The sequence below is a fragment of the Drosophila serrata genome, unplaced genomic scaffold (assembly GCF_035046125.1).
Source record: "Drosophila serrata isolate PLE 108 unplaced genomic scaffold, ASM3504612v1 contig_217, whole genome shotgun sequence".
Classification (NCBI taxonomy): domain Eukaryota; kingdom Metazoa; phylum Arthropoda; class Insecta; order Diptera; family Drosophilidae; genus Drosophila; species Drosophila serrata.
In genome coordinates, this window is record NW_028257115.1 from 1017116 (window position 1) to 1029636 (window position 12521).

The 12521-nt window shown below is 38.5% G+C and overlaps 3 protein-coding genes across 4 annotated transcripts in view; 2 read left to right on the top strand and 1 right to left on the bottom strand.

Annotated features, from left to right (window-relative positions):
* Positions 1–8: 8 nt before the first annotated feature.
* AhcyL1 (Adenosylhomocysteinase like 1) lies at positions 9–4693 on the top strand. The gene is made up of 3 exons (XM_020954108.2): positions 9–1246; positions 2718–3167; positions 3227–4693. The coding sequence occupies exons 1-3, from the start codon at positions 725–727 to the stop codon at positions 3818–3820; spliced, it is 1566 nt and encodes a 521-aa protein (XP_020809767.1). The 5' UTR covers positions 9–724; the 3' UTR covers positions 3821–4693.
* Positions 4694–4801: 108 nt separating this feature from the next.
* Positions 4802–6286, bottom strand: Non2 (upstream activation factor subunit spp27 homolog Non2). Of its 2 annotated transcripts, none has more exons than XM_020954111.2 (2): positions 6144–6286; positions 4802–6082 (listed from the first exon to the last, which is right to left on the bottom strand). In XM_020954111.2, the coding sequence occupies exon 2, from the start codon at positions 6028–6030 to the stop codon at positions 5284–5286; it is 747 nt and encodes a 248-aa protein (XP_020809770.1). In that variant the 5' UTR covers positions 6031–6082; positions 6144–6286; the 3' UTR covers positions 4802–5283. The 2 variants fall into 2 exon arrangements, with proteins under 2 accessions (XP_020809770.1, XP_020809771.1); XM_020954112.2 differs by having other exon boundaries at positions 4802–6088; positions 6144–6282.
* Positions 6287–6367: 81 nt separating this feature from the next.
* Positions 6368–12521, top strand: part of Mrtf (Myocardin-related transcription factor) — a 59948-nt gene continuing 53794 nt past the window's right edge. Inside the window, exon 1 of the mRNA XM_086829551.1 lies at positions 6368–6843. The gene's annotated coding sequence lies outside the window, so the exon portion shown is untranslated. The remainder of the gene's footprint in view (positions 6844–12521) is intronic.

Consider the following 12521-nt stretch of genomic DNA (forward strand, 5'->3'; position numbering starts at 1 on the left):
CATCCCTTGTGCAATCGATTTTATTCCATCTCTAGTTCGGTTCGTTTAGTTCTCTTTCTCCAGATAAAATCAACTTCAATAAACGATCGGCCATTGGATCACCGCCTGGGCTCACCCGCACCCGCAACAACGTCGCCAACTCTATCCGACGACGGCCATTGCCATAATACCACATCCCGCAATCCCGGAAACTGCCTTCCACAGCACCGAAAAACGTACGAAGAAGAGGAAGCAGCAACAGCAGCAGAGCCGGAGCAGCAACAACAAGAACAATAACAGAGGAGAGGTGAAACAAAGGAGAAGCCGAAGCCAACTTAAAAACAATTAAAGCGTCGATTTGTCGGCACTCTAACGTCGGAATATCACGTGATTGGGCAGCAAGAGTTGGTTCGATTTATCCGTGGAAGTGTCACAGAGTGTTTTCTGGACATATCCTATATATCCTGCTTGGACTTCAAGCTTTACATAACATCTGTGGCGGTTGAGCCAATTGGTTGCAGGACAGATTGAAGGAGAATTGAGAAAGCTGGAACCGGAGAAGGCGGTGGAGTTAAGGAACTAGTTTGAATATCACAAAAGAAGCTGCCTTAAGAGAACAACAAAGAGGACCTAAGCAGCACCAAAAAAAAGAGCTTCAAAAGATCAGGGAAAGCAGCACTACCAAAGCACAAAAGAGCTTCAAAATACCCAACAAAGTAACCGCAAATATTCCCGTATCATAACAATGAACAACCTGGCCGACACTGTTGTCGTTGATCCCGGCTTTGGCGGCGGCGACAAGCAACAACAGGCGGGACCTGCGCCGCAGGATGCCAGTGTGGTGGTGCCACCGCCAGCCACCAAGCAATCCTCTGCCCTGAAGAAGACCAGTCGCTATCGGAGCCGCTCGCTAAGTGCCTCCTCTACGGACTCCTTCAGCTCCGCCAGTTACACGGGCAGCAGTGAGGACGGGGACGATGTACCGCCACGCGAAAAAGTCCAAAAGAACTCACGGGGCAGCTCGGATTTCTGTGTCAGGAACATTGCGGCCCAGCATGCCTTCGGACGCAGGGAAATCGAGATTGCGGAGCAAGAGATGCCGGGCATTATGGCGCTAAGGAAGCGAGCGGCCGAGGACAAGCCACTAAAGGATGCCAAGATCGTGGGATGCACACACATTAATGCCCAGACCGCTGTCCTCATCGAGACGCTTGTGGAGCTGGGAGCCAGTGTGCGCTGGGCGGCCTGCAACATCTATTCAACGCAAGTGAGTCCGACAAACGTCACATTATTTAGAATTTGTGTGGGATTCGGTGCTAAGTTATGACTATTTTTTATTTATTTGCTGCTCATAAATTTGCAAAGTCATAAGCTAGATGTAAAACTAACGCCACAAAAACAGATAGCTAAGATTTGCACTTATTTCCATTTCATTTAAATCTATTTAAATTCATATTTATACTCGAGTTTAGGTCACTTGATCTGGCTGCTTGCCTGCTTGCTTGGAGGCAATTGTTGTCACGCCAGGCGGCGGCGCAAACAAATGATCAATCAAGCCCATGTTAATCAATTAAGCGCCCGCGGCTCAAGTGTTTGGCAATCGCTGAGTAATTGATGTGCCCTGAATTGGGTCGCCGCAGCCGCAGCTCCATTTCCAGCATCGATTCGCTGCTCTGCGGTTTCGATTTTGGTCTTCGGTCCTGCTCCATAACTGATGCAATTATCACGAGTCCGCTGAGAGGGACACTAAACAATTTATGGGATCTCTAATGAAGCGATCTGAGTGCCAAGGCATACTCTCGCTCCCCCATCCGTGACAGGTTTTTATCGCCAAACGTCCCCGACAGGCCGTCACGCTGATTCACCTGTATCACCTGGAGACTTATCAGCTCCGAGTTTCCACTGCCAAGTGCCGTGCTTAGTAAGGGGTGCAGCCCAATTCCCTATCAGTCCAGATATAAGCCCGATATTACCCCATGTTTACACCGCATTTGCGTGGTTCGATGTATTAGAAAAATATATAGACTTTTGCACAATGCTGAGACATATTTATTTAAGATTTATTGATGCATTGATAAGTTCTGAGTTTAAATATGTTTATAGTATATATATATAAGTGTTTTATATAGTGGAAAATTGTTAGATTCATCAATAGCTTAGTTGAAAAAAAGTCTTTATTACTGACTAATTCTTTTTTTATGTTTTTACCTTTAAAACAAAGGTTTTAAAGTACAAAATTTAACAAAATTCAATAATATTCTTGGAAAATGTAAAAAAAAATATAAATTTAATGATTAATAATCCTCTTCAATAGAGTTACCGATCCCTATACTTTATCAGACCCACATAAGCCCAATATTACCCTGGATTATATAGCTTTTGCAGTCTTAAAACCATTTAGAGATCAATTTGTACTCGGCAATAATAGTTCTAAATTTAATTATGACCTACAGAGAGTGTGAAATCTTTTTAAGATGGCTTAAAACAATACATTTTACGTCAGAAACGAACTTTATCGAGGGTTTAACATTTTTAAGAATGATAAATTAATGTATGCATATGCTTAGGCATTAAAAACAAATAATTTATTTGAAAATTTTTGAATGATGGATGATAATACTATATATAGATTGTGAGTTATAGGGGTAAGAGGTAACAATATACTAAACAGCTTCAAAAACACAAAATCTAAAGATTTATTTTAAAAATTCATAATAATAATCCCAAAATATTTACAGAATGAAGTGGCCGCCGCTTTGGCTGAATCTGGAATCCCAATCTTTGCCTGGCGTGGCGAGACGGAGGAGGACTTTTGGTGGTGCATCGATCGCTGCGTGAACGCCGAGAACTGGCAGCCCAACATGATACTGGATGATGGCGGCGATGCAACACATTTGATGCTGAAGAAGTATCCAACCATGTTCAAGCTGGTGAAGGGCATCGTGGAGGAGAGCGTCACCGGAGTCCATAGACTCTATCAGCTATCAAAGGCCGGCAAGCTGACGGTGCCAGCGATGAATGTCAATGATTCGGTGACCAAGACCAAGTTCGACAACCTGTATAGCTGCAAGGAGTCCATTCTGGACAGTTTGAAGCGCTCCACAGACGTCATGTTTGGCGGCAAGCAGGTCGTCGTCTGCGGTTACGGCGATGTGGGCAAGGGCTGTGCCCAGGCCTTGAAGGGACAGGTGAGGATTAAATAGAATAGCATAATAAAACGATATATAAAACACAATTATTTATCTAGGGCTGCATTGTGTACATCACCGAGATCGATCCTATCTGCGCCTTGCAGGCCAGCATGGACGGCTTCCGTGTGGTTAAGCTGAACGAGGTAATCCGCAACGTGGACATCGTGGTGACGGCGACAGGCAACAAGAATGTGGTGGTGCGCGAGCACATGGACAAGATGAAGAGTGGCTGCATCGTTTGCAACATGGGTCACTCCAACACGGAGATCGATGTGAACGGCCTACGCACACCGGACTTGACCTGGGAGAAGGTGCGCTCTCAGGTGGACCACATCATTTGGCCCGAAGGCAAGTACATCATCCTACTGGCGGAGGGTAGGCTAGTGAACTTGAGCTGCTCCAGCATCCCCTCGTTTGCCGTTTCCATTACGTCGGCCACCCAGGCGCTGGCCCTAATTGAGCTGTTTAATGCCCCGCCCGGACGCTACAAGTCGGACGTTTACTTGCTGCCCAAGAAGATGGACGAGTATGTGGCCAGCCTGCACCTGCCCACCTTTGATGCTCACCTCACGGAGCTGAGCGACGAGCAGGCCAAGTATATGGGACTGAACAAGGCCGGTCCTTTTAAGCCCAACTACTACCGCTACTAAAGGGAAGAAAAAGCGGCGCGGATGCGGACAATAACACACCAGCAATTATGAGAAGAAACAACAACAAACAACGCCAACGAAAGTATTGTCTTTGCGAAGAAGTAAAACTATTTAAACAATTGTTGACACACGAACTACACACACGAACACACAACAAAACACATAGAAACACACACAAAATGATACGGAGAAGGAGAACACAAAGTTACTATTACCATTGTATCGCTTAGTTTAGCTCGAGCAGAATTCTTGGTTGCTTTTTTGTTAGCATTTAACAACGTCTTCGATATATAGTATTTAGAACTCGCTTTAGCCGCAGGAGTATTGTCTCTGTTTACTAACCCCCTGGACTCTATCTCTCTTACTTAACTATCAACTAATCTTGCCCCTTAAGAATTTACACCCCTTGAAACCTTTTATGTTGCCGGTTGTTTTGAATTTATTTTAGATAGTTCGTTCTCTGGCATAATTAGTTGTACTCCTTCAACATATACTGGATGAAATATCTAACAGAATAACAGGATATCATCCTGGATAAGATGGAGGAACCTTATATGCTAGTGAACGATATTTATCATCGTCTCGTATTTGTTTACGTACTTAATTTGTTAAACGTTTATGCTGCTCCCCGTTTTTTTTACGTTTCGTTTCGTCCGGAGAGGAGTGTTGATTGAAATGCAGTGCAAAGTAATTCCATTTATTCAATTATATACACGCTGGCATATATATCAGATCGAGAATTATATATATATATATATACACTGCATATACACACCTAATATGTATATTAGAGAAAAAAGTGAAAAATGTTTGTAAGAAAAATTGTGAGAAACGCAAAAACAATAAAAAAAGGGATTCTTTATTGAGCAATAACCTTTGCAGATCATGGATGGGCTTCAGTTTTAAAATCGTTTCAAGATTGGAGCCAGATTTGTATCCAATGCACCCTCAAGAACTCCCCAAGATGAAATAAATAGAACATTACTTTCCAAAGTTTATTTCAGATGCATCACTCGTCTATTTCTCTTTTTATTAATCGATACTTTTGCCTTAAATTTGTTATATTTTCTTTCTTTGATACTTTTATAAAATGTAAACTACACACAATAGTTTGTTACCAAAAAATTATACAATTCGTTCTGTATTCGTTTTATCTCTTAATTTCTTTGTTTTTGTCGTCGCTCGTTATTCATGATCCTTGTATAAACTTTCTTTTAGGTTACTTAAAATGTCGTAGACTACATAAAAATGCTTGTGTAGAAGCGTCTTAATTAATTGTTAATGCTAGAAACACATGCCAACTAAATCTTAATCAAATGTGGAACAAACAAATCTAAGCGGAGCCGAAAGTTTGCCAGACAGTTTTCGTTTTTTTGTTTTTCAGGAGAGACAGCGGTTGAAACTAAGCTAGTGTGTGGCGTATTTGCATCTGGAGAGCTGGTGAGCTGGAGAGGATTGGGGCCTTAGTCGAGGAAGTGTGGCTTGAGGTGCTTCAACATGCCGAAGGTGCGGAAGCGGCGGATCTTCATCACCTTCATCAGTTCGTCGTCACAGATGGCGAACTGCTTGTTCTTTGGATCGTACAGATCCCGCTCCTTGATGATGGCCCAGACCTTCTTGACCACCTCATGGCGTGGCAGGGATGGGGCGCCCATAAGAGCGCTCAGTTCCGGCGACAGGTTGTAGGCGCGCGTAAAGCCTGTGCTCTTCCTGGCTGCTCCACTGGCAGTAGTTCCGCTGGACTTGGCCTTCTTCTTAGCGGCCGGCTTCTTCACCACCTCATAATCGGAATCGGAGCCAGCATCACTCTCCGTTCCCGAATCGTCGGCGTTGAGGGTCTTACGCTTCTTCTTTGGACCCGTCTTGTGCTTGATGGGCTGCGTCCGCTTCTTGGGACCCGGCTTCTTCTTCTGCTTCTGGGCCTCCTCTTCGCTGCTGCTCATGTTCTCTACCTCGCTGGACTCGCTCTCATCGTCAGGATCGGCGTCCGGATCCTTGCCGTCATCTTCCTCATCATCTTCTTCGTCCTGCTGCTCATTGATCACATCCATAACGATCCTGTCGAACTCCTTCTTGCGATTCAGCAGCGAGCAGTTCAGCTTGCCCTCCACCTGCTCGCGCACCCGTTTGGCCGAGATGGTGGACAGGTCGGCATCCTTCAACACCGACTGTATCTCGCGGCGCAGGTCCTCGCTGGAGATGTCCGACATCTTGTTGGCAGACGCGTTTTATTCCTCGGACTGGGACACGTTTTCAGTAAGTCTGCAACTGTTCTTAGTTATCCAGGATTTTCTCTCAAACCTAGCCAGATCGCTTTGTTTACCTGTGGCTCGCTTTTTAATGCTACTTTTATATTTCCTCGCCGATTTTCCGGTGCTCGTTTTTTTTCTATCTTTTTTTTTAGTAGTCGGCGTCTGTACAGGGTTGCAAGCAGTGTGACCGAAAATTATCGATATGAATATACCATAAAATACTGTTTCTGTTTCGTGAAATACCACAACGAATGGAAATATTCATTTTTTAGTTAGATATGAATAGAATCGATTTACATCAAATTCTAGTTCTAACAAGATGCAACTATTTTTAGTCATCTACAAAGTAGTTTTTAATATTTTATTATTTTTTTTCAATATATGACAGATAATTCAAATTAAAACGATTATTTTCACATCCCAACTAGAACATTCTGTTATCGAGTAGTCGATACCGAAAAACAGAATATTCGTTATCGTTCATTCGATTGTAATGCCGGAACGAAAATAAAATACAACAAAAAAGTTGATCTTAACAACATTTAATTGTTTAAAGTGCTCATTTCGTTTCCGTTCGGTGCTCCAATGTGCAATAAACAGTTACAAGCATCATCGGCCGTCCACGTGTGCCGGAAAACCCAAAAAGTGCAGCAGCTGCAGCAACAATAACAATCGCAGGCACCAATGAAAAGAAAACAGCAACAACTACACATACAGCAGCGAGGCGACAACAGAAATAACAACAACAACACTTCGAAAACGGGCGCTGAGGTAATTTTGCTATTTTTTATGCTGTTTTATTGTTTATTTATATACATAGCTGTAAATGCGCAGTTGTGTGTGTGTGTGCCTTCGAGTGGGTGCGTGTGTGTAATGTGCGTGTGTTCCCCGTCTAAAATTTGATATTTTCGGTGCAATTTGGAGCTCTGCACGGATTTTTCATGCAGCCCCCCTTTTATTTAATGGCATCTATGTATGCATGTATGTATGTAAGACTCGCATTTATGTGTGTTTCATTATCGTTTACCGTGGGATTCGCAAAGTTTTCGCTGGCCCGCTGTCTCCTCTTATTCGCCTCTCGGTGTTCCGCTTTGTGCTTGTGCTTCGCGTCTTTGTTTTGCCGGCGTTTCGACGAGTTTGTTATTTCCTTTTCTTCTTTTTGCTGCGACGCCCTTTTTCCAATCGGAGTCTGGCTTGGTTCCCAATAGGGTTTTTGCTTGGTTCATTTTTATTTGCAAAACAGATCAATTAAATAAACTGTGGTGTGAATAAAAGACAACCGAAAGCTGGGCTTCCGAGTGAAGAGCTTACAGTGGAACCCTTGCTACTTAAACTATCAAATATTATGTAGAAAATATTGCAAAAAGTGCTTAGAAACAGATTAAATAGAGAAAGGTAAGCAACAAAATAATAAATAATTGGTTCGATGTTTTAAGTATGCTCAATTGAAAGAAATACATTTATTTCGTGAGATAACAAGAGCTTTAGAAAAGCTTTTATTAAAATTACAGTTATTAAAACATTAGTTGGATCTTACTGTACCCATAGCAAAAAAGTTTATCACCCATTGCTATGTAGTATATATTTCACTTTCCTCGGTAGTGGTTAAGGTGTAAATTTCATGTACCCAAAAGAGTATTAAATTAATTTATTATTCATACTCGCTAACCGCAGTTATTATGAGTTATTAGTTTTCCTTCAAAACGTGCTTCGGTTGTTTCGATATGGATATAATACATGAGAAGGGGTAAGGTGATAAGAAATATTTCTCCATTTACTGAACCCAACAAAAATAAAAGAATTATAATGTTATATCTTACAACTATGAAGCACTTCCGTAGTTCGTCCGCTTGTTTTAAATACAATATAATCAGGTTTTCCATAAACCAAAAGAGTATTTAATATTCGTTTATCTTTCTATACTTTTTCTTACAAATCTTGTGTGTGTTTTGTAACATTATTAGCCGATTTGAATATTTATTTATTGCAGCGGCTGTGCTCCGTGTTGTCACTCATCCATTTCCCTATTTTTTTCTCGTGTTTCTTTATCTTTTTTTTGTGGCTTGTTGTCGCCCAACAGTGCCTTCTAAAAGTGTGCGATCTTTACCTGTTGCTACGGCCCACCCACTGAAGTGGAGACAACATTTTCGCTGACAGTGTAGACAAAATTTAATGTTTCAGCGTTATTTTGTTGTTGTTTTGGACCAATTAGATGTTCTTGGCATAGTTTTTTCTCACATCTTGCCACGATCTAACATTGCTCATTTAAGTAATCACATAAATTATCGCAGATTATGAAATCAGCCAGCGAATTTGGATGTTGTTTTTGAAGCTTTTTCGGAAATTTAATTGGGCTCTTTTTTATATTAGGAATGAATATACGATATAAGTAGGGATTTAATATAATTAATTGTTTTAGAAGTAAATACTTATAATGCATGATTTTTTATAAATTTATTTCTAACAAGAACAACCATATATTTAAATGGATTTAAGAATCTAAAAGTAATTATATTATATGCCAGTCTGAGGAATTTTATATTTCTTATATTAATTACTATAGGATTTCCTAATGTTGTTTACACAACCAAAGCAAATAGTATATAATATTCCCATTTAAAATCTGCAAATTACTTAATTTTGAACCTTTTGGACTAACTGCAGGCATTCTTGAGCAGGGGCGGTCATGAAAATCTCTTGAATATTTCCCGCTGTCTTCCCGATGATCTTTGTTTATTGCTGCTTTAAAACTAAATGCTCGCCGTTTCGTCATTATGAAACGACGTCAAAGTAAAAGCACCAAGGAACTTTCGCACGGCGAAAAAATGTTTTTCAATTTTCCGCCATTGCCTCTGCCTCTGAAAACTTTTCTTCGCCCACACAAAAAGAAAACTCTGACGCGCTCGATTTGTGTTAGTCTTGGTGCCTTCTCGTTCCCATGTTTTTTATGCTACTCGCTTTATAATTTATGCATAAAAAAAGTAAAGAAAATAAATAAATAAGCAATGCCTGCATTAAGACATTCGGTTCTACAGTGGGGTGTCTGGACTGAACTGGCCTGCACAGTGGGCCATAAAAGTCAGCCCACTCATAACTCATAGACCAAAACTATTCGAATGTGACCCTGGGCGAGGTGCTTGACAGTGGCAACAATTAAATGCACACACTCGCACACAAATGTATGTGCATTTTTATGTTTCTAGCATGTGCACTATAAATTTTACCCGGCAGACGTCAAAAATTCGCAAATAAATTCATAAATTCCCTTTTTTTCGGTGCATTTGTTTGGCCCTGACATTGCACTTGCCGCAGCAAACATGGAAAATGGAAAATGGCGAATGAAAAATAGAAAATTGGAATGGGATTGGGCAAATGCAGAAGATGGAAAAATGAAAATGCCAATAAATATGTAGTTTCCCATGAAAAATTGTTCACTTTGTTTATGACAATTTCCAAAATTGAAGACTGCAACGCAAAGGCAGAAGAAAACATTAGGAATCTAAGGGAAAATGGATTTAGCAACAAGTACAGTGCGTAACATAATAATTAATTTTATATAGGTTTTTATATAAAAGTATGGTCTATCTATAGTCGTTTTTTATATGAGAACAAATTAAATTTTAAAAGACTTATAACTCGGCAAAAATTGCATGAAATTTAATTCGGAAAGCAGTTCTGTGCTAGTTTTTATTAGTCCAAATATTAATACTCTTGTGTCGTTTAGAAATTTGTTACCTTTTCCGAATCTTTTCTATTGTTCTATTTATCATTATTGCATTTAAATATATTATTTTGTATTGCAGATTTTTTTTGTAGATAAATTCAAACAAAAACATTATAATTGGTATGGATTTTATTGGTATTTTTAAATACGAAAAATTTTGCGACAAATCAAATTTTAAAAAACTCATAACTTAGCCAAAAATGCATGAAATTCAATTCGGAAAGCTGTTCTGTGCTAGTTTTTACTAGGTTAAAAAATCTGCATACTTTGTTTCAAATGTTAAAATTCTCAATTTTTGGCCAATTTTTGCAAATTTTAATGATGTAACCCCTTAACATTTTTTCCGATTTTAGCCAAATTTGGAAAAAATTGTTTTTCGTCCGGAGTAATCAGGATCGACGCAGTTTTTTGTGCTGATCGTGAATATATATGGTTTATAGGGTCGGAAATGACATCCTTCGATGTGTTTTAAGCTTCTGACTGAAATGAGAATCCCTGTTTTGGGTATAAAAAATAAATGGGAACAGTCTTTCCGAAGTCCAAATATTAATACTCTTGTGTCGTTTAGAAATTTGTTACCTTTTCCGAATCTATTCCATTGTTCTATTCATCATTATTGTATTTAAATATAGTATTTTGTAATACAGAATTATTTTCTAGATAAATTCTAAAAAAAAAAACAATATAATTGGTATAGATTTTATTGGTATTTTTCAATACGAAAAATCTTGCGATAAATCAAGTTTTTAAAAACTCATAACTTAGCCAAAAATGCATGAAATTAAATTCGGAAAGCTGTTCTGTGCTAGTTTTTACTAGGTTAACAAATCTGCATACTTAGTTTAAAATGTTAAAAATATCAATTTTTTAACAATTTTAACGAGTAACCCCTTGTAAAATTTTCAAATTTAAAAAAAATGTCTAAAATTTTATTTTTTGTCCGAACATGGCTAGATCGATTCGGCTGTTGATGCTGATCAAGAATATATATAGATTATTTGGTCGGAAATGACTCCTTCGATGTCTTTTAAGCTTCTGAATTAAATTAAGGGGTATAAATATTATAGCAAGATATAAGGTGATCCAACCTATAATGCATATATTTTTTCGATACTCACTGTATTCTGGGGGGCCTGGGCATAGTTCTGAGAGACTTGGTTGTGCCCACGTAAAGGCGTCATAAAAAACACGCCCACTTGCCCATGACACAATCGAAGAAAAGTCGCTGCGCCTGGGTAATCCGCCGCCCATTTTCCGTATTTTCCTTGAATTTTACCCGCAGGGGAGGTTGTTGGAAAGTCTTTTGACGTCGTCGAACACTTGCGCCCAATTTGGCCATAAATTTGAAAAATGATTTTCTACAAAATTCTGCACTCCTCCTCGATGTCGTGAATTTCTGTGTCGCTAAATCGAATCAAACGAATGAGAACGACAGCGACGACAAAACAAAAGTCAGAGGAACTGAGTCAATTTTCTTATTTTTAGTACATACACGGCTTGTGCTTTTATTTTATTCTTTTAAATGTATATTTTTCTATTTGCGATAAAAAATATAGTTGTGCTAAATTTAACCAAATTAGTTGTTGTCGCTGTTCTAAATTTACATTTGCAGTTTACTTTGAAAGACTAATACTGATCGTGGATTAGTCATGCAGGTGGTTCTCTCTTATATATAATAGCTCACACGGCCCAACAGAATCGAATTTGAATTGATTTCACAGTTTGTGTTTAGAAAATTCAACGAGCATCTCATAAATTATACTTTATATCTGGAAATCGGTTCCCCCCAACGTCCAATTGCCCAATTTGTGAATTTGTTTATTGGCGCAAAAAATTATGCTCCGATCGGGCGAAAGTTATTTCAGAAAATGTTGCTTTTCAAGGTCGTTGATGCTCGGGGGGATGCTTTGCAAAGGATTTTGTGCAGTTAAGATCACATTGGACGCCGGCCAAATAATAAATATTATTTTTTCGCATTTTTCATTTGGCATATCTTATTGTTGCTCCTTGATATGGGGCTAAGAAAAAATAGAAATAGAAGAAAAGTCTCCGACAACTGGACAAAACAAAAAAAAATAAAAATTAATATATGGGGGAAATATATTTTAGGAAGTCGTGCATAAATAAAAAAGAAATACATAAAGTGTTTAGGCTATATTTATAATTGGAATTTTTGATTGAATTTAGGATACGTTGAACTTTAATGTCAAGAATTGGCTTTAAAATAGATTAATTTTGCTAAATTTCAAATGTCTGTCTGGTTATGTATGCTATATTAATATTTATATTTTGAGCAGTCTAAAGAAATTGATAAATAAATATAATGAATACACCGGAAATGATCTTTATTAATTATATCATATCATACGATTATAATTAATTGAATTGGAGTAATGTAAGAAAACTTTTGAGAACCATTACATTACATATTATACAGTTTCAATATATTTTAAATACAACTTTAGGTTTTTAATGCTAAATAGGTGATTAATAGAACCAGAACTATGTTTTTTTATGATCAGTTTAAATCTGCTAAAAAGATTACAAAGACTGAAATATGTGTATTTACTCATTTAATGTTTTCTGTATTTCTGTTTCCTTAACTCCTTTTATAACCAACACATCTTAAAAAGTAATGCAAACATTTTTATTTAGTATAAAAAATACACACAAAGCAACACTTAAAATCCCATTAATTGCTGAGTTATGACAAGCAAGGTTGTTT

Coding starts and splice junctions, on each gene's coding strand:
- Non2 (XM_020954111.2), bottom strand. CDS start 6,030: ATGTCGGACATCTCCAGCGAGGACCTGCGCCGCGAGATACAGTCGGTG.
- AhcyL1 (XM_020954108.2), top strand. CDS start 725: ATGAACAACCTGGCCGACACTGTTGTCGTTGATCCCGGCTTTGGCGGC. Junction 1,247..2,717: donor GCAACATCTATTCAACGCAA/GTGAGTCCGACA, acceptor AAATATTTACAG/AATGAAGTGGCCGCCGCTTT. Junction 3,168..3,226: donor CCCAGGCCTTGAAGGGACAG/GTGAGGATTAAA, acceptor TTATTTATCTAG/GGCTGCATTGTGTACATCAC.